The sequence below is a fragment of the Lolium perenne genome, chromosome 3, assembly GCF_019359855.2.
Source record: "Lolium perenne isolate Kyuss_39 chromosome 3, Kyuss_2.0, whole genome shotgun sequence".
Classification (NCBI taxonomy): domain Eukaryota; kingdom Viridiplantae; phylum Streptophyta; class Magnoliopsida; order Poales; family Poaceae; genus Lolium; species Lolium perenne.
The window spans coordinates 110,947,038-110,967,714 of record NC_067246.2 but is presented as its reverse complement, the minus strand read 5'-3'; the positions used below and the strand labels follow the sequence as shown (position 1 = coordinate 110,967,714).

At 43.0% G+C, this 20,677-nt stretch overlaps 1 protein-coding gene and 1 long non-coding RNA gene across 2 annotated transcripts; both read right to left on the bottom strand.

The window, feature by feature from the left end:
* Positions 1–15,294: 15,294 nt before the first annotated feature.
* LOC127338346 (uncharacterized) lies at positions 15,295–16,039 on the bottom strand. Its single transcript, XR_011754079.1, has 3 exons — positions 15,936–16,039; positions 15,722–15,856; positions 15,295–15,648 (listed from the first exon to the last, which is right to left on the bottom strand). It is a non-coding gene; the product is annotated as an uncharacterized lncRNA (long non-coding RNA).
* Positions 16,040–16,879: 840 nt separating this feature from the next.
* On the bottom strand, positions 16,880–17,638 carry LOC139837967 (uncharacterized). Its single transcript, XM_071827300.1, has 3 exons — positions 17,397–17,638; positions 17,134–17,329; positions 16,880–17,035 (listed from the first exon to the last, which is right to left on the bottom strand). The coding sequence occupies exons 1-3, from the start codon at positions 17,588–17,590 to the stop codon at positions 16,880–16,882; spliced, it is 546 nt and encodes a 181-aa protein (XP_071683401.1). The 5' UTR covers positions 17,591–17,638.
* Positions 17,639–20,677: the final 3,039 nt, after the last annotated feature.

Sequence of the window (20,677 nt, the reverse complement as noted above, 5' to 3'; positions counted from 1 at the left end):
CAAACCCGGGTACTGATCATTGGCATGCACTTGATAGGGTCATGCGCTACCTATGTGGTACAATGAGTTATGGGATTCACTATTCAGGGCACCCAGCTGTGCTTGAAGGATATAGTGATTCGAATTGGATCTCAGATGTAGCTGATCTGTACGCCACAAGTGGGTATGTATTTACCTTTGGAGGTGGCGCAGTGTCATGGAGATCTTGCAAGCAAACCATATTGACGAGGTCAACTATGGAAGCAGAACTTACTGCTTTAGACACAACCACTGTTGAATCAGAATGGTTGCGTGAGCTCTTGATGGACTTTCCTGTGGTTGAAAAACCTGTTCCGGCAATCCTTTTGAATTGTGACAATCAAACTGTAATTGTCAAAGTGAACAATTCTAAGGATAACGCGAAGTCATCAAGACACATCAAGAGACGTTTGAAGTCTGTCAGGAAATTGCGAAACTCCGGAGTAATAACTGTTACATATATTCAAACAGACAAAAACCTGGCAGATCCCTTTACAAAGGGACTATCACGTAATGTGATAGAAAGTGCATCGAGGGAGATGGGTTTGAGACCCGTTGATATTACGCCATAGTGGTAACCCAACCTTTGTGATCGGAGATCCCGTGAATTAGGACCTGGGAAGAACAAACTAGTGGTTTAATTGAGGAGAGTATTATGTAACCCTCTCTATGTGAAGATGCACAACTCTCAATTGCTGTAAGGCAGGTTGGCAACAAGCCTTAATGTGTTTATGTTGGCTATTTTAGCAAAGATGCTGTCCTACAGAGCATTCTTGAAATAACACACCTATATGAGTCCGATTGTTAAACGTCGCAATCTATGAGATTTGGGTGATCTCTAGTAAACTCATTGAAAGTGCATGGAGCCCCCATGTGTGGTTTTGGTAATTAATGACAATCCCTATGGACTAATGTTTGCATTGAGTTATATTTGTAGGAGTTGTCCATAGGCAATTCTTGAACCATTTGTTGGCTTCAAGGTTGCAATAAGAAGAAATTGATGAAGGATATCAAGTGTCAAGTATGTCTTGAAGATGAAGATGAAGTGAGCCCTCAAGTTACTTCAAGACATCAATATGATGAAGAATGGAGAAATGAAGTGCAAGTTCAAGATGAGCCATCTCGAAGAGATCCTTTGCTTGAGTCTTGCCATCCACATGATGGTCATGGTTATGTGAAGATGCGCCGAAGAAGAAGCTCTCCCATGGTGGATCATGGGGGAGCAATCCACAAGACTTCGTCAAGCAAGCACAAGCAAGAAAGGCATTCCATCTTGTTGAGGTCAAGATCGTCGTCATCGAGCTCAAGTGGAATGCGCAAGTATAAGGTTTGCTCTTGATAGGGTTTCTTTCTCACCGGTCTCATAGTGTAGTTGGAGACCGGTTTATAGTTTAGTTGCCGTACTATCAAGAGGGCTCTCGAGTGAGTATCTCGATCGTATCGTTCGGAGAGAGCTCAAACCTTTGCATCCTTGCATCATCTTTCTTGGTTGTTATTTGGACCTTATCCATGTGATGTTTTAGAGCTTGTGCTTATTCTCATGACAAGCTCTAGTTCATCGAAAACGGATTTCGCATAGATCACTTGTTGCGTTTTCGAGTTTGGTTCATCATCTTACTTGGTTTTATTTGGATCTTATCCATGTGATGTTTTAGAGCTTGTGCTTATTCTCATGACAAGCTCTAGTTCATTGAGAATGGTTTTTCCCATGGGCAACTTGTTGCATTTTCAAGATTGGAGGTTTTACCGGTATGTCTTTTTGAGATAGGTCAAACCTTTCATCATTTGTTTCTATCCTCCTTTGCTGGACTATGATGTTTCTATGCATATTGTTGTAGAGCTTGTTGTTGTGATTTCAACGAGCCCAAGATCATCGAAATCGGAGTCCGGATGCAAAAGTTATGCCCGTTTTAGTTTTGGTGTTTCTGCAGTTTGCTTAGGCCGGATATTTCGGAAATATCCGGGCCGGATATTTCGGAAATATCCGGCCCCCCCGAAATCGGCTAAGGACCTCAGGAATTGCTGCTCAGTATAGGGGCCGGACATTTGCCCGGATTTTGACCAGGTTTTGTCCCAGAGGCCGGATTATCCGGCCCTTACTTAGGCCGGATTATCCGGCCCTGGTTTTGCCCAACGGCTCGATTTTCTTGGGGGGTATAAATACCCCCCTTCTTCCTCCTTGGGCTGTTGCTTCTTGTACTCTCTCTCTCCTCCATTGTTGTTCTTGAGAAGCTTGCCATTTCTCTCTATCCCTCCATGATTCTTGCCCCATTTTGAGGGAAAGAGAGAGGAGATCTAGATCCACACTTTGACCAAACCAAATCATCTCTTTGTGAGTGAATCTTTGGGATCTAGATCTTGGAGAATTTTGTGTTCTCCTCTTTGTTCTTCCTCTCCTATTCCCCCAATAGCTTTTGTAGCTTTGTTGGAATTTGAGAGAGAAGGACTTGAGCATCTTTGTGGTGTTCTTGCCATTGCATTTGGTGCATCGGTTTGAGTTCTCCACGGTGATTCGTGGTGGTGAAAGCAAGAAGGTTGTTACTCTTGGGTTCTTGGAACCCTAGACGGATTCTACGCCTTTGTGGCGATTTGTTGGGAGCCTCCAATTAAGTTGTGGATGTGTGCCCCAATCTTTGTGTAAGGCCCGGTTTCCGCCTCGAAGGAAATCCCTTAGTGGAACCGTGACCTAGGCCTTTGTGGCGAGGGTCACCGGAGATTTAGGTGAGGCGCCTTCGTGGCGTTCGGTGTGTGGTGTGAGTACCGCATCTTGGGGTGAGGCCTTTGTGGCGTTGGTGTGCATCGAGCAACCACACCTCAAGGTGAGCCTCTTGTGGCGTTCGGGAGCACTAAGCAACCACACCTCTCCACCGGAGATTAGCACTCGCAAGAGTGTGAACTCCGGGATAAATCATCGTCTCCCGCATGCCTCGGTTATCTCTATACCCGAGCTCTTTACTTATGCACTTTACCTTGTGATAGCCATCGTGCTTGAAGTTATATATATCTTGCTATCACATACTTTCTTGTATTGCTTAGCATAAGTTGTTGGTGCACATAGGTGAACCATTGCTTAGAATAAGTTGTTGGTGCACATAGGTGAACAATAGTATATAGGCTTTGGGCTTGACAAAGTAAACGCTAGTTTTATTCCGCATTTGTTAAGACCATCTCGTAAAAGTTTTAAATCGCCTATTCACCCCCCCCCCTCTAGGCGACATCTGTGTCCTTTCAATTGGTATCAGAGCAAGGTCTCTCATTCTTAGGCTTCACCGCTTTGAGAGCAAAGATGTCGGCTAGAGGATTAGTGCACGATAACACTCTTATATTAGATGGTACAAATTATGATGTTTGGAAAATTTGCATGCTTAGTCATTTTCGGGACATTGACCCTCATATGGAGAAAATTGTAGATATAGGTTTTTCTCCTCCTATGGATTCACAAAATCTATCATTAGAGGATGAGAAAAATTTATATCTCAATTCTCAAGCTTCTTATGTTCTTATGAATGCTTTGAGAGATGTAGGTCTTTTTCCATACTTGCCTTTTTGGAGCGCTCATGAGTTATGGACAAAGATTCAAGATAAATATGATGTGTCCAATATTATTGAGGATGATTGTATTGCTTTCACTTCCGGCCGTGATGAGTTCTCATCTTCATCCACTTCACCAAAGTGTGGTAAGACAAAAGGTAATGATATGGTGAGTGGTGATGAAAATTGCAATGTTGATATTGAGCTTACTATTGATGATTCTTCATCTCTATCTCATTGCAATGCTTCATCTTTGGACTTAAACACATCTAGCACTAGAAATGATTTACATGCTTGTGTTGATAGTCCTTGCATATCATGTGTAAGTTGCTTGAATAAATCTCATAATGATATGCTTGATTTGTCTTGTGGCCATGATAAAAATGATTCTATTTCCTCTAGTTGTTGTGTGTCTAACAATGTAGAGGAAACCAAGGATTCTATTAGTCAAGACAAGATCTTGAAAGGAGCCTCAAGTAACTCCTCATCTTTATCTCACGGTCCTCATATATGCCTTATGGCCAAGGGTTCCACGGTACCTCCTACCATGGAACCTAATATGTCTCGTGGTGATAAGGATGAGGATGAATATGAAGAAGAGGATTGGGTTGTCTCTCTACGTGATAAGGGTGAGAGCGTATTCAAGGTTATTTGCAAAAATAAAATTGCTAGCACTCACTTCTTTGAAATCTTGACTACCGCTATTGAGAGCCAAAAACTTATTTGGATGCATGAGAACACCATTGATAAAAAGGGTGCTCTTGAACGAGAGTATGCCAATGATGTAGCATCCTTAAAGAATGATCTTGAAGAAGAACAAGATACCGTAGCCTCTCTAGAGGAGCAACTTGAAACCCTTGAGGTGTCTCAAAATGAAATATTTGCTAAACTCACTAAAGAAAGAGACCATGCTAAAGCTAAATTAAAATTGCTTAAAAATGAAAAGTCCAAAGTTGGTGTTGGTCATGATAAACTTGTTAAGGATCTAGATGATCTAGACAAGGCCCACAAGGCCTTGGAGAGCGAACACTCTATCCTCACCAAGTCATATGAGCAACTACAAGCTTCATATTTAAAAGAGCATGCTATGTTACCCTCTCTTCTTGATATGTCTTGTGATGATGCTTGTGCTACTAACTCTACTTCTTGTGAAGCATCTATCTTGAAGGAGAATGTTGAGCTAAGGGCTCAACTTGATTTGCTAACTAGCAATTATGGGAAATTGGAAGAAAATCATGGAAAGCTTGCTAGCTCCCATGAGGATCTTCTAGCCTCTCATGATAGGCTAAAGTTAGCTCATGAGGCTATCATATCTAAGGCAACACCTTGTGAGCCTCATGTGGGTACTAGCACTACTACTCAAAATGTTATATTGCCATGTGCTAGTCCTAGTAATTCATCCAGTCATAATATTGCTAAATCTTGTGATGAATTATCTTCCTTGCCTTCTTGCTCTAACAATGAAGGTTCTGCTTCCTCTAGTACTTGTGTTGTTACTAACCATGTAGAGGAAATCAAAGAGCTCAAGGCTCAAGTCACTTCTTTGAAGAATGACTTGGTAAAGAGTCATGAAGGGAAATGCAAACTTGACACGATGTTAAGTGTGCAACAATCCCCCAATGACAAGAGTGGACTTGGATTCAAATCCAACAACAAGAACAAGTCCAACAACAACAAGAAGAAGGGCCAAGTATAAGTCAAAGACCCGGCCAAGATTGTTTGCTTCAAGTGCAAAATTGAAGGGCACCATGTTAGATCTTGCCCTTTGAAGAAGAAGCAAAAAGGGAAGCGGCCTCAAGCTCAAACTCATATTCAACCTCAAGTTGAAGAAATTCCACTTCCCAAGAAGAATCAAGCCAATGCTCCCATTGTGGATAAATCTAGTGAGAAGAAGGAGAGGAAAAGAACTTGCTACATATGCCGTGAGAAGGGCCACATCTCCTCTTTTTGCACTATTGGTACCTCATCTAACTCTATCTCCATTGATGATGTTTATTCTCTTCGTAAGGATGAGGGTGGCAATGTGTTTGCCAAATATGTTGGTGCTCAAAGTGGTGTCAAGAAAAGAACCATTTGGGTTGCCAAGCCTATTGTGACTAACCTCTTAGGACCCAACTTAGTTGGGGACCAACAATCCAAAACTTGATCAATAGGTGCTTGTTGGAGGGCATTGGAGACTTGGCTACATCATGAAGAATTAAGGGATCTTCATCATTTATACTATCTCAAGCCAAGTCTTTTGGTTATCTTACTTCTATCATACACCCAATGTTCCTCCTTGCGGTAACATGTGCTCAACTCATTTATATTGAAAGTTACTCGCCCCTTTGCATGTGTTAGTTTTGTTCCTAACATGTGTTTGTATATGTTGTGCATCCTACTTGTTTTTCTTGAGAAATCAAGTCTATGTATGTTAGGTTGCACACCATGTATTTGTGCTTGTGTTGGAGCCTCTTTGCATCTTGTTGTATCTTATATGGCTCTTATGAGAGATTAATGGACTATAACATTTTGGGGGAGTGATATGCCTTTAGGAATTTCACAATCCTAACAATGTGTGTACATGAGGAATATCACTTAGAATTGATATTGCAAGATTATCTAGTCTCTATGTGGTATGTCATCTTCATGAGAAATTCAAATTCTAATGTTCATTAATATCTCTAGTTGGATCTTATTTGCCTCTTGTGAAAATAAATTCCTTATCACATTATGGGGGAGTAATAAGCTTTGTGCATATTACAAGCCTAGGAAATGTGAACATTTGAGGTTGTGTCACATAGAATTGATATTGTAAATTATCTCTCATATGTGACATGTTTTCTCAAACAAGTTCCAATTTTCTTAAATGGCTTCATTGCTAATATCTTTGTGGATCTTATTTGTGAAAGTGGTCCTTAGCATGGTTTTTCACAATGTGTCTCTCAATACATTTTTGGAAAACCATATGCTTCAAGTCATACTATTAATTGCTTTGCATGTTGGTATGAATACTATTAATTGCTTTGCATGTTGGTATGCATACTATTAATTGCTTTGCATGTTGGTATGAATACTATTAATTGCTTTGCATGTTGGTATGAATACTATTAATTGCTTTGCATGATGGTATGACTAATTGAAGCTATCAAGAAACTCTCTTTGCATGATGGTTAACTCTTATCTTTTACCATATGCTTTATTTGGTGTAGATATGATCTTACATATACTTACAAACTACCACCGGGAAATATTTCCTAATACCTTGTGTCCTAGGACAATTGGCAATCTATTATGAGGTAGAAATTTATTGATCATATTTACATTGGCTCTTGTGTTTAAATTGTCTTATTTATTGCCATGAATTTGTTGTGCTTTGACTCCCATGTGTCTTCCTTGCATCTTATGGATCTAAGTTGTCTATTCAAACTTTCTTAACATTGTTAGAAGATATAGGTAGCGTGATGATCCTAGTTTTGTGCATTTTGTATTCATATAAAAATCCTACATAATGCACCAAACTTGGGGGAGCTCTTCTATATTATTAGAATGCTTAACATCTCTTGATCTTTATCAAAAAAATTGTTTTGGGAGACATAAAATTTTCTTTTTGGTACTTTGTGCCATCATAAAAAGTTTCGAGGGTTTGGTTTATTTGTTGGAACCTTGCTCTCTTGGGGAGTTCATTATCTCATTCCTTTGTGTTTAGTTTTAATTAGCTTCTTATAATGAGATAAGTCCTTGAAGTCAATCTTGTGTTGATTTGATTCTTTGATATAATTTGGACAACCATTGTCTCTTGGTTTATTTGGTGTTTTTGTCCAAATTGTATCTTCCTTTGGTTCTTGAAAGTATTGTGCATGCATATTTAATATATGTATATCTTATGGCATGTGTCACTTTCTTTGATCCAATATATAGGGTAAACTCCATCAAATCCTAATTTGGCTAAGATGTGCATGAAATTCAATTTCATATCTATATGCACATAGAATTGTGGAGTTTGTCCTATATGTTGTAGTGTGTCTAACTACTTTGAACCCAATTAGTTTGGGGACCTTTTTGTACTTACCTTTGTGTTAGGTACAATGGATATGCATTGGATGCTTGTCTCACTCTTGGGGAGAAGTGGTGACTCAATGGTAACTTGAGGCAAGCTAGGATGGTCAACGAACACATATCTACTACATCCTCACCAATGCTATCTCGGTAACAAGTATCTTCTCATGCATATTTTTCTAGCATCCAACCATGTGGTTGCATCTTGGCATGAATCTCTTGATTTGCAAATGTTGTGCTTCTTGCTAAAATCTTAACGAAACCTCTTTATTGCGAATGTGAGTAGTTTGAGATGAGCACATATGTTGGGAAGTATATAAAATCATGATCATGATTCACCCATCCCATCTATGCCTATCTAGCAATTTTATTGCATATCAATTCCTCAAGCCTCTCACATGTGCAATATCGATGAAAGTGTAAATTGAGTTATTTATTTTAGTATCCCCGTTTGTGATACTTGTTGCCTTTCTCAAATGCATCCCAACTATCTTCTATCCCTTGTTGATATTTGTGATGTATTTTAGTTATTTGTGGTTGAAGTTCATGAATGTACAATAAGATAAAATTGAGCCTTTGGCCATGCTATTAAGCAAAGATTCTTATTGGTATATTGCATGACTTTGTCTTGGATATCATGCTATATTTCTTGTGTATCTATTTTGTGTGTGCATGTTTCTTTGTGGATAAATATCTTTGTGATATTGCTCACTTAGAGAAACTTATACACATAAGAGATGATACATCTCCATTCGATATCTTATTTATTTGTTGCGTGTTTATTGGTCATGCTAAGCAATATAATTCATTGAAGACTATGATGATGCTTTTTGCTCATCCTTGTAATAGTCTTATAATATGCTTTATCATGCCTTTCACATATCCTCTTGGTTGAGCCTTTTATTATGGTGCCTCTTACTTGTTGCTCAACCATTTGTTTGTTGCAAGTGGTAAGCTTAATTTTCTATCTATGATATATTGCAAATGTTTGTGTTTTAAATGGTAATGAGGGAGTGAGGATTCCATGTTATGCATATTGTATTCAAATGCAACATTTTATTTTATGCATGTACCTTGGGGAGCTTCCTCATTTGATTTAGAACACTATCTTGTGGTGATCATTAGAGTTTGATTCACTTGGTATCTTTTGTTTTTGAATGATATCATGGGAGTGATGATTCCATGTTTGTGCACTTTATACTCCAATGCAAATTGTCTAGTTTTGTGCACAAACCTTGGGGAGCTTCCTCATATTATTTAGAGCAATCTTCTTGATCTTATCATAATATCTATCGTTCTTTTGGTATCTTCCTTGTGGTTCATTTGGTTGCTTGCTTCATTTGTTGAAGCTTCTTGACTTTGTTATCTTTTTGCAATCTTTGATCCTATCTATAGTGTGATTCCTTCCGAATATTCGTCATTGGATATGTGCATTTGATTCCACTCAAATTATGAGAACTGCACACGCTATGGAGGACCTCTCACTATATTGGCCTTCTAAATTTTTTCACCCATTTCGGCAATTGGTGCCAATGGGGGAGAAGTTTGGAGGGTTTAAGGGAATTTGTTTATGTCTTTGCTTTGTGCTTAAGCATGTGCCTTTATTGCATTGCATCTTGTTGCTTTGCATAGTTGAATATTTAGAGGAAACTCCACTAGGCTTTGAATGCCAATATATGCAATGAAAGTCAAGATCATTCACACATGCATATATTATGGGGGAGTTTGCTCTATATATTCAACTTATTTGTTACTTAAATTCCTTATATAAACCCTCTCAAAGAGATTGTCATCAATTACCAAAATGGGGGAGATTGAAAGTGCATGGAGCCCCCATGTGTGGTTTTGGTAATTAATGACAATCCCTATGGACTAATGTTTGCATTGAGTTATATTTGTAGGAGTTGTCCATAGGCAATTCTTGAACCATTTGTTGGCTTCAAGGTTGCAATAAGAAGAAATTGATGAAGGATATCAAGTGTCAAGTATGTCTTGAAGATGAAGATGAAGTGAGCCCTCAAGTTACTTCAAGACATCAATATGATGAAGAATGGAGAAATGAAGTGCAAGTTCAAGATGAGCCATCTCGAAGAGATCCTTTGCTTGAGTCTTGCCATCCACATGGTGGTCATGGTTATGTGAAGATGCGCCGAAGAAGAAGCTCTCCCATGGTGGATCATGGGGGAGCAATCCACAAGACTTCGTCAAGCAAGCACAAGCAAGAAAGGCGTTCCATCTTGTTGAGGTCAAGATCGTCGTCATCGAGCTCAAGTGGAATGCGCAAGTATAAGGTTTGCTCTTGATAGGGTTTCTTTCTCACCGGTCTCATAGTGTAGTTGGAGACCGGTTTATAGTTTAGTTGCCGTACTATCAAGAGGGCTCTCGAGTGAGTATCTCGATCGTATCGTTCGGAGAGAGCTCAAACCTTTGCATCCTTGCATCATCTTTCTTGGTTGTTATTTGGACCTTATCCATGTGATGTTTTAGAGCTTGTGCTTATTCTCATGACAAGCTCTAGTTCATCGAAAACGGATTTCGCATAGATCACTTATTGCGTTTTCGAGTTTGGTTCATCATCTTACTCGGTTTTATTTGGATCTTATCCATGTGATGTTTTAGAGCTTGTGCTTATTCTCATGACAAGCTCTAGTTCATTGAGAATGGTTTTTCCCATGGGCAACTTGTTGCATTTTCAAGATTGGAGGTTTTACCGGTATGTCTTTTTGAGATAGGTCAAACCTTTCATCATTTGTTTCTATTATCCTTTGCTGGACTATGATGTTTCTATGCATATTGTTGTAGAGCTCGTTGTTGTGATTTCAACGAGCCCAAGATCATCGAAATCGGAGTCCGGATGCAAAAGTTATGCCCGTTTTAGTTTTGGTGTTTCTGCAGTTTGCTTAGGCCGGATATTTCGGAAATATCCGGGCCGGATTATCCGGGCTGGATATTTTGGAAATATCCGGCCCCCCCGAAATCGGCTAAGGACCTCAGGAATTGCTGCTCAGTATAGGGGCCGAACATTTGCCCGGATTTTGACCAGGTTTTGTCCCAGAGGCCGGATTATCCGGGGGCGGGCGGATTATCCGGCCCTTACTTAGGCCGGATTATCCGGCCCTGGTTTTGCCCAACGGCTCGATTTTCTTGGGGGGTATAAATACCCCCCTTCTTCCTCCTTGGGCTGTTGCTTCTTGTACTCTCTCTCTCCTCCATTGTTGTTCTTGAGAAGCTTGCCATTTCTCTCTATCCCTCCATGATTCTTGCCCCATTTTGAGGGAAAGAGAGAGGAGATCTAGATCCACACTTTGACCAAACCAAATCATCTCTTTGTGAGTGAATCTTTGGGATCTAGATCTTGGAGAATTTTGTGTTCTCCTCTTTGTTCTTCCTCTCCTATTCCCCCAATAGCTTTTGTAGCTTTGTTGAAATTTGAGAGAGAAGGACTTGAGCATCTTTGTGGTGTTCTTGCCATTGCATTTGGTGCATCGGTTTGAGTTCTCCACGGTGATTCGTGGTGGTGAAAGCAAGAAGGTTGTTACTCTTGGGTTCTTGGAACCCTAGACGGATTCTACGCCTTTGTGGCGATTTGTTGGGAGCCTCCAATTAAGTTGTGGATGTGTGCCCCAATCTTTGTGTAAGGCCCGGTTTCCGCTTCGAAGGAAATCCCTTAGTGGAACCGTGACCTAGGCCTTTGTGGCGAGGGTCACCGGAGATTTAGGTGAGGCGACTTCGTGGCGTTCGGTGTGTGGTGTGAGTACCGCATCTTGGGGTGAGGCCTTTGTGGCGTTGGTGTGCATCGAGCAACCACACCTCAAGGTGAGCCTCTTGTGGCGTTCGGGAGCACTAAGCAACCGCACCTCTCCACCGAAGATTAGCACTCGCAAGAGTGTGAACTCCGGGATAAATCATCGTCTCCCGCGTGCCTCGGTTATCTCTATACCCGAGCTCTTTACTTATGCACTTTACCTTGTGATAGCCATCGTGCTTGAAGTTATATATATCTTGCTATCACATACTTGCTTGTATTGCTTAGCATAAGTTGTTGGTGCACATAGGTGAACCATTGCTTAGAATAAGTTGTTGGTGCACATAGGTGAACAATAGTATATAGGCTTTGGGCTTGACAAAGTAAACGCTAGTTTTATTCCGCATTTGTTAAGCCCATCTCGTAAAAGTTTTAAATCGCCTATTCACCCCCCCTCTAGGCGACATCTGTGTCCTTTCACTCATGAAGAGACCATGAAGTATGACGCATATGCTTCACCCGCGGGGTAGGCTACTGGCAGCCATGTACTGGTCATGACTTTGAGTGAAACCCTGTTCACGCAAAACTTGCAATTCAAGGCTTAGTCCATTGTTCAAGTGTGAGTGGATGTAGCTTAAGGTTCTAGGTGGAAGTTTAACTTAACAGTCTCCGCTGAAACACTGGTATATAAACAAGCAGCGAGTATTGGTAAATCTCTAAATGGGGATTTGAGATCTGGTGGGGGATTGTTGAAATATTGGGCCCACTTTTAGTAGCCCAAATTAGATTTCAGTTTTTCCTATAAATCTCAAAGCCCACATAGTGGCAGCCTTGTGAGTTTGAGCCCAAGTTGGTGGCAGCTCACTAGGGAGTGGCAAGAGGTGGGAAGTTTAGTCCCACATGGAAAGTTGGGAGGAAGTTAGACCACCTTATAAGGTGGGTTGTTCCACCACTAGTAAGTGAGTGAGAATAGGAGTGCTACACGCGCGCTCCTCCTCCTCCTCGCTCGCTCGTCTCGACACGACACGACACGACACGACACGACGCACGCCGCACTCGTGGTGAGTGGATTGAGCCTCGAGCCGAGACTTTCCTTACTTTTTGCAGCTCAGGAAAACGAACAGAGTCCTAGACGGACGCGTCGCAGTTAGTCGGTTCGGGTCGCTCCCGGATAGTGGGCTATCTGTAACCGACTCGAAACGTTCGTGCGACGTGGGCGTGGCCCACGTTGCCTAGGGTTTCCCGAGCCTATATAATCTCCTGCCCGGCTACCGCAGAAATATCATCCAATACACAAGTTAGGATTTCCACCTCTCTCTGCTTGCGCCGTTATCGTAGCCTACTCCATCCCGCGCGCCGACGTGCATCGGCGAACGGGAGAGCAGGTCTCCGGAACCGCTCGTCCTTGCGATCCTGTACGGGAGAGGGCGAATTAGGTTTTTGGGAAGCGCTCTGCGCGACTGCTCAAGCTCTTCATCACGGGTCGCCTTCCGTCCAAGTCGGGCGGTGCTGCCTACCGTCGTCTTCAACGCCGTCTACTTCGACCCGTCGTCCCCATCGTCAACAACGTTGTCATCAACAACGTTACTGCTGCGACATCATCTGCTACACCTCCACCGCCACCTCCACCAGATCGGTACGTGCGACATATCTCGATCTGTTTAGCTATGGATGCTTTACCGTTTGCGCTGCTTCTACTCATGTTGATTAATGCATCTAGTATGTTTGAGTTTCACATGTTAGTACTTGCTGCCATCATGTTTTATATTCTGGAATTAATCATGGAAATTGTGCCTAATTTTCCATCAGCTTCTCTCCGCTCTCTCTGCTCGCGCCGCCCGTGCCCGGATCTGCGCAGGTGCTGCTTCTCCAGCTCGTGGTGCTGATCTCCCGGCGGTACTTACAGGTCGTGTGCGCGGTGGCCGGCGTGGTGGCGGCGGCGGAGCCCGGGCGGCGAGGCCAGAGCGCGGTGGGGCGCGCGTGGCGGCTCGTGCGCGCGAAGAATACGCAGGCTGCCCTCTGCGCCGGCGCTACGTGGGCGCTAGACAGTGCAGCCAGAAAGCCGGTGGTCGCTCTCGGCGTAATGTGGTCCCCGGCGAGCGCCGTGGGCAGAATTGTCTACACTGGCATTTGCGACTTGGCGCTGAATGCCGTGGATGTGCTTACCGTCGTCGTCTTCACGGCATACTACTTCGAGTGCAGGACGAGTGAGGAGGACAAGGCAGGCCATGAACATGAAGAGTAGATAAATCGTCCAAAAAAAAACAGTGTCTTAGTTTTATCTAAAATTCTGGATAGACACATCTTAGTTATGTATATCTGTATCTAGAAAAAATTGGCAAACTTATTTTGAAACAGAGGAAGTGGTAGTGATCAAGTAGCGAATCAATTGTCAACATACCCCCCTCCCCCCGAAATTTCTACCATACGTTTGAAATGTGTATATATATGTGCGCATATTTAATTTCAGATTTTTCAGAGTTCCAAAAATATGTTTACAAAAATAGGAAGCACAGATGCTCATGTGTCAAAGTCACTTTTCCATCAATTAGCAGACATTTGTAGCTGAACCTTTTGCATTCAACACCATTTGGACAATGTCGGCTCTAGAACATACGGCTTGTGATGCCCAAACCTCAAAGTTAACACATACCTAAAACTAGATGAACCACTGCCAAAATCTTCTTCGGAGGCATCTTTTATCATCCCTGACCCCTTGGACATCCCTATTCTCCGCAATGAATATGGAGTGATTCATTCCGAGGACCATGGGTTTGTGGTAGTAGTACCTTATATCAATGTCTATGTGCATCGATGTCTTTAGATCATAGTGAGCTAGCTTGCATTATTACAATCACTTTTATGTATCTAGGACGACGGAGGACGCCAAGGGCCCGAGAGGCCTTCCGCCCAATTATAATATCCCTAATTGCACGCGACCTCGGCCTACCATATCCAGTTTCGAGGATTGACACCTCTGTTACTTGAATGCAAGATTTTGATGGAGCCAAAATCAACATTTCAATTCATTGCCACGACAAGATCCCAAGGCCGGCAACTTGGGTTGTTGGGATTGGCGGCATGATCTCATCTTTGTTGTTGGCAAAACAAAGCAATATCCAATACCTCGACAATAGATCTTGGTGGGATGTGATTATTGTACTTCTCTCAAGAAAGAACTGGATAAAAAATGGCTTAATCATTTATGGCACGTGGTATAATTTTACATTATAAAGTCGTGCAGCTGATAGAGATAGCTTTGATAATCCACAGAGATGTCCTAGAGGACCATCGTCAAGGACCCTGGAGAAGGGGATTTTTTGACTTCTTGTCACCATAGGCAATATTCTCTACTCCATCCATCCACAAATAAGTGGACGTGCGGGATTTTTAACGTAAATTACACTACGGGGGAGACGCCGTGGGCCGACGGCCCCGCACCGTCGGCACAGGTAAGTCCACCGTCGGCACCGTCTCTGCCGACGGTGACCGTCGGCGTACCGGCGTCGGCACAGATGGCGTCGGGGTTCGCGCGGGCACCGTCGGCGCAGCATGACACCGTCGGCACAGGCGTACGCCGACGGCTGAACGGTGGCCGTCGGCCTGCCCATCGTCGGCACACCCATCTCGCCGTCACGCCGGCTGCCGTCAACGTGCCCACCTGTGCCGACGGTTTCACCGTCGGCACAGTTTCATCTTTTTTTTTCCCAGAACCGGCGGGAAAACGTTTTGATTTGAACTGGGAAAAACGCGCGCTGGGCAGCAGCTGTGCCGACGGTGTCACCGTCGGCACAGGCCCTGCCATTTGGCACAGCTATGGGCCTGTGCCGACGGTGACACCGTCGACACAGCTGCTGCCCAGTTTTTTTTAATTTGCCTGATTTTGCTCCATTTGCACAGCAATTGCATATAAAATAGCAGTATCATATACGAATTGCACACATATAGCTCACATCACAGATATAGCACAAATATGGCACCAAATCCCAAATTTAGTACAAATATAGCACACAAGCAATACGGTACATATAGTCATCCTACATAGATCATTCTACACATATAGCATGTGTCATGTAGCTAGTACAATGTAGAAACTATGGTGGTGCACCACCCGAGTGACGATCTAGCTACAGACGATCTAGCTCCGAGTGGGTGAAGTGAGGCCGCTGTATCTCGACGGTGCTCGGGGAGGTAGAACCACGACGAGAGCCACCGGAACCAGAAAAATGCCGAGGTTCGGCAGAAGCACCAGGAGAATGGCGACCGGGGTGCATCGGCGTACCACAAGGAGTGTCGTTCCCGGATTCTCCCAATCCCTACATGTTGGAGGGAGTTAGCAACTTAGCCATGTCACACCAAGTTAGCAACTTAGCCAAGTTAGCAACTTACCGGGGTCAACTGACGCTGACGCTTGTACATGATATAGAACTCCTCCTTGGACGGGAACACTGGCGTCGGCCCCGGATGAGGTGGCTCTGGGAGTGGTTCCTCTCGCACTCCAGTCATCATGAACCGAGTGAAACTCTGCAAGAAACGGGAGAGATAGCTCAGATTCAAACATGGGGACTTATGATGTTTTGCAACCATAGAGATTGAAACTTACCGCCATCTGGTTGCTCGTCCACTGGACATAGGCATCTTTCACAAGGTCATGCTCCTTAATCTTCTCGAGATACTCCTCGTAAGCTACTACATAGGCCTCCTCGAGCTGAGTCTACAATTTCAGAAATAATGCGTCTCATCAACATAGCCATTCAGGAACAAGAGTCAAAACAGAGGATGAAAGTGTGGATGACTTACATCAACCTCTACCCGAGAACGGCATGTAGTCCGCGAGGAGGTAGCGTAGCTGCCGGAGGGGAGGGTAGCCTTGATCTGCGTGAAGTTCCTCTGAGGCTTGAAACCCCCAGCAAGGCAGGAAGGACGTCCATGCGGCTGGCCGTTCCCCGCCAGCATCATCGCCACCTCGTCGACCGGCTCGGTCATAGGGTCCTCCACCTCTGGATGGAGCTTGGCGTACTCCTCGCAGTATCTTTCCTTGCTCTCTTTGGCCTTGCCGTAGTACATCTCAGGCGCGGGCCGAGGCTCGTTCGGACGGGGCGTCACCAGCTTCATGTGCGTCCACGCTTCCATCTCACCAAGTTCCCTCCCGAGCTTCTTCCCCTGCATCACAAAACAAATGTTATGCATATCATCGAAAATCAAAAAAATGCAGCTTGTTCCATTTTTATATGTACCAGACGCTCCCGATAGCGATCGGTGCTGCTACTCCCCGCAGTGTGTGTTCCCTGATTCCCACGGTTGGCCTTGTTCCGGTCGCTCACGGCCTTAAAATCGGGGTTTTCGCCGACCCAATTCTTGACCAACTCCATGAAGGCGGCCCTCTTATTATTATCAGCCCAATGTGGTACAACCTGCAAAATCAAAACTCATTTGAAGAACAAACAATATAGTTGCAAGTTAGCCGCGGTACATAGAATCGCATTGACAATTACTTACCGACATGAAGTCATCTATCGTCATAGCCGGGCGAGTCCCCGCACAATCTCAGGCTTTGTGTACCTTACGCCCGCTCAAAGCATAGAAGTGGCCGATGCACGTGATCCTCTGGTTGTACCACTGCTGCCGTGTCAACTTCCGACACATGTTACGGAGCACCACGTCCGCCCTCTCCTTATGCTCAGTCGCCACCCTATAATTGCGCTGCAATCAAGCATAACAGAAAGTGTGAGAGGCATGAGTTATCACGGTGGGGTTATCAACTACATATGAACGAAACCCAAAGAGTATGCATTACGTACCCAAAACTTCTTGATCACGGCGTCGGCGGCGGAAGTAAAGCCAGGGTAAGGCGCTATCTCAAAGTCTTCCCAAGTGTAGGCTAGCTTGGACTCGCCCCCAAGGACCGGAGTGTACATCCCCGGCCAGTACTTCCTAATAGCAGCTCCAATCAGACTCCCTGGCACGCGGACATTCTTCCCCGTGTATGTGAAATTCCTGCACAATTATCAAACATTAGAAAATGCTAAGTGTCATAACGAAAATGAAATCACCTTCTACTTACTCTATCTTTCCTGGGACAAGGAGCCACTTCTCATCCTCCGTAGCAGGTTCCTTACTCTCATCGGGAACCTGCGCTTCCCCACGAATCCGCAACTTCTTCGAAGCCATCTCCGTCGAAGCCTCCTCGTCCCTAGACTCCTCCTCCTCCTCCCTAGTGTCCTCCTCCTCCTCCCTAGTGTCCTCCTCCTCGTCCATAGACTGTGAAGCCACTGAGCCAGAAGCAGAGGGAATGTCAGCTAGAAGGAGCTGTGCATTCCCCCCTCGTCCTCCAGCTCGTCTATAACACCCCAACTTTTTGCAAGCTTGTTTAATTTTCCAAAGTGCAAAAATTAGGGGGAACAAAAACTTTTTCTATAGACTAATTAACATGAATTGCCTTGATCTATTTGTTATGTTGAATTGCCTTGATCTGTTGGTAGATAAGTTGTCTTGATTTGCTTGTTGAGTTTTGTTTTGAGCTACCCTTAATAACAACACCTCTAGTGGTTAAACAAGCAACTCAGTAAATAAAACACATGTGTGGCTTAGGAAGAATTGTTTTTCTTTTTACTACATCAAACCTCCCTCCTGATGGCAACATGAGTGTGCCTACTTATAAGATTCCAACTTTGGCAGTTGATCTCTTAGCACCCACAACTGTTTTTGGTGACCTCAGTGCATGGATCTCTTCTATACAACACCCTCTACAACTTCCACATCTTACATGTCACATCCTCCACTTGCAACTCTTATAATCACTTGATCTGGTATCCTATCCCATGTTCCAGCACCAGATCACTTCTTCCTCTTTTACCTCTTGTTTTTATTTTTATTCAAGTTTAATCTTCACAAAACCAAGAGTGGGAATGATGGGTACATTTTGTAGCCACCATCTACACTTGAGAACACTTCTCCCTAAATTAGTTTTCTTTCTCAAAAACCCAATTGATTTTCCTTCTCTAGTTTCATCACAAAACTACCTCTAGTTTTATTAAATCTTTTCAAGATATTTCTTCAAAGAAAACAAAGAACTGAAATGGGTTTTGTTTTTCATCCCATTTCTACCAAGCACTGATTTCTAAAACATTACTCTCTATTTTGCTTTGTTTTTAACAAAAGGCTTGTTTATGGTACCTATACCATTTCTTGTTTACTTTAAAATTGAGAAAACTCTGCTTTACTTGAGAAAGTAAGTAGGATATTTTGAACTCCTATGTTCCAACTAGTTTTCTCCCAACATCTTCAAGATTCCATTTCACTTGGGTTCATTCCCAATTGTCTCTAGACAATTGAGGTGTGTCCCATACCTTTCAATTAAACTCTTTTTCAAATGGCAACCCTTGCACATCTTATGCACATCTCTGATCCACCACATTGTATCCCCTCCATCCTCCAATTCTTGATCAAATGGATAATCATTTGATACTCTCAAACCACTTCCAATTGACCTCTCATTGTAGAGTACTTTATATTCTCTTCCATCATCACCTTGATCTCATAAATTGATGATTTATGTCAATATATTCATCCTTGTGAGTATATGGATACTTCACTCACCATCTCTCTTAATCCTGCTCTATCATTGGCTAAGCCACCATCACCATCCCATCTACCTTGACATGCTCATGCATTGTTGCATGTGGTCAACCCCAATATTTCCAAATTTGAATTCAAATGAAAACTTCTATTCATTAACTCTACCTTGGGAACTATCTTCATCATAAGTTGGTCTCCACCAAAGTGGTGAAGATTATTCTCATGGCACATGTCACCTTCATACCCCTTTTTTATCTATATGCATCTACTCCTATTTTTATCATTATCAAAGTCACTCATTGACATTATCTTCTCAACATCATGCCTTGGTCTATACACGTGAATGTTGTGCACCTCTCTCATTGTTCACTTGTGTTTGGCAAAAATGGAGCCGGCCATTGTGTTGGCATGACAATTTTGGGCAGCCATTGTGCTCCTCATTTTCTTCTCTTGCAAGCCTTGCCTCCCAACTACCCCAACAATTAAATGGGCAGCCACCCACCTTGGCCAATCAAAAAAAGAGGCAGCCACCCCTCTCCCTCTATATAAAGAGCTTGGCCGGCCACCCCTTCACCTTTGGCTCTCATTTCTCTTCCTCCACTCCCTCACACTCTCCTCCACCACTTCCCCACGAAATGCTGCTGCCCCTTGCTTGCATGGCCGGCCATGGCCATGGCAAGCCACCAAGATGAAGCTCTCCCTCTCCCTCAAGCTCCTCCTCACCATGAGAGCCTCCCTCTCCTTCTTCTCCCCAACCCTAGATGGATTTCTCCCCTCTTCTTCTTCTTCCATTGCTAAGATTGGATCTTGATGCAGGTGCATGTTGGTCTAAGCATGGAGAAGCTTGAGCTATCCTCAGATCTGAAGTTCTTGAGCAAAGTTCGTCCAAATCCTTGCAGTAATTTCTGCTATCTTGCTGTTTCAGATTCTGGTACGAACTTGTAAAATCCACCAAATCTCGTGCGCAGATCCAAATCGAGTGATTCAAAGTTCCGCATATAGATACGGAAAAGATCTACAACTTGGCGTTGGTCTCATCCTCAAATTCGTTACGGATTGTCCGTGGTAAATAAAGTTCTGTAAACATGCAGATTCACTGTTTGTTAGATTTGTTCCGTTTTACGAAACCTTTTTGAGCAAACTCAACTGTAGGTGAAAGCCCTCTTCAACACCTTCATTTTGGCGGTGGTTTCACTTCGATTGACCTCTTGAAACTGAAATGGTTCACAGATCAAGATCTGGTCAGATCTGACTTTGTCGAATTAAATCAGGAGCTTGGGAACGAATTTTTGAATGAAACAAACTGAGTAAGAACCACCTTTTCAATACCTTTCAGATGCAACTGACCTCATAGTTTTATGAATCATGTACGATTTGTGGTGAATTAAACTTGTTCTGTGTGTTCTGCAGACATGGCTGTTAGTTTTTAAATCACCAAAAATCCATCTTTGAACCTAATTGAGTGATTCCAACTTTGTAGGACTGCTGTATGTTTTCTTAATCATCTCCAACAAGTTTCAAACATTTATCTATTATGAAAATCCAGTTGTAAAGAAAATGGTAAAGACATACAGTAACCTTGTTAATCCATTTGAGAGAGTTTCATAAACTATTTGAACCCAAATCCAATTGTGTATGCATCTCTGTTTAAATATCTTTCAAATGCCAGTGGTCTCATATTTTTAGGATTTTTCTACGATTTATGGCTTACAGATCTTGTTTTATGTACAGTCAGATTCAAACAAATTCCTAAATTTGTAGGTTTAG

Bases quoted from the DNA above. Each gene is read 5' to 3' on its own strand.
- LOC139837967 (XM_071827300.1), bottom strand. From the start codon at position 17,590: ATGGACGAGGAGGAGGACACTAGGGAGGAGGAGGAGGACACTAGGGAG. The intron at 17,330-17,396 runs GTAAGTAGAAGG...ATAATTGTGCAG, and splicing joins CTTGTCCCAGGAAAGATAGA to GAATTTCACATACACGGGGA. The intron at 17,036-17,133 runs GTACGTAATGCA...GCTTGATTGCAG, and splicing joins CCGTGATCAAGAAGTTTTGG to CGCAATTATAGGGTGGCGAC.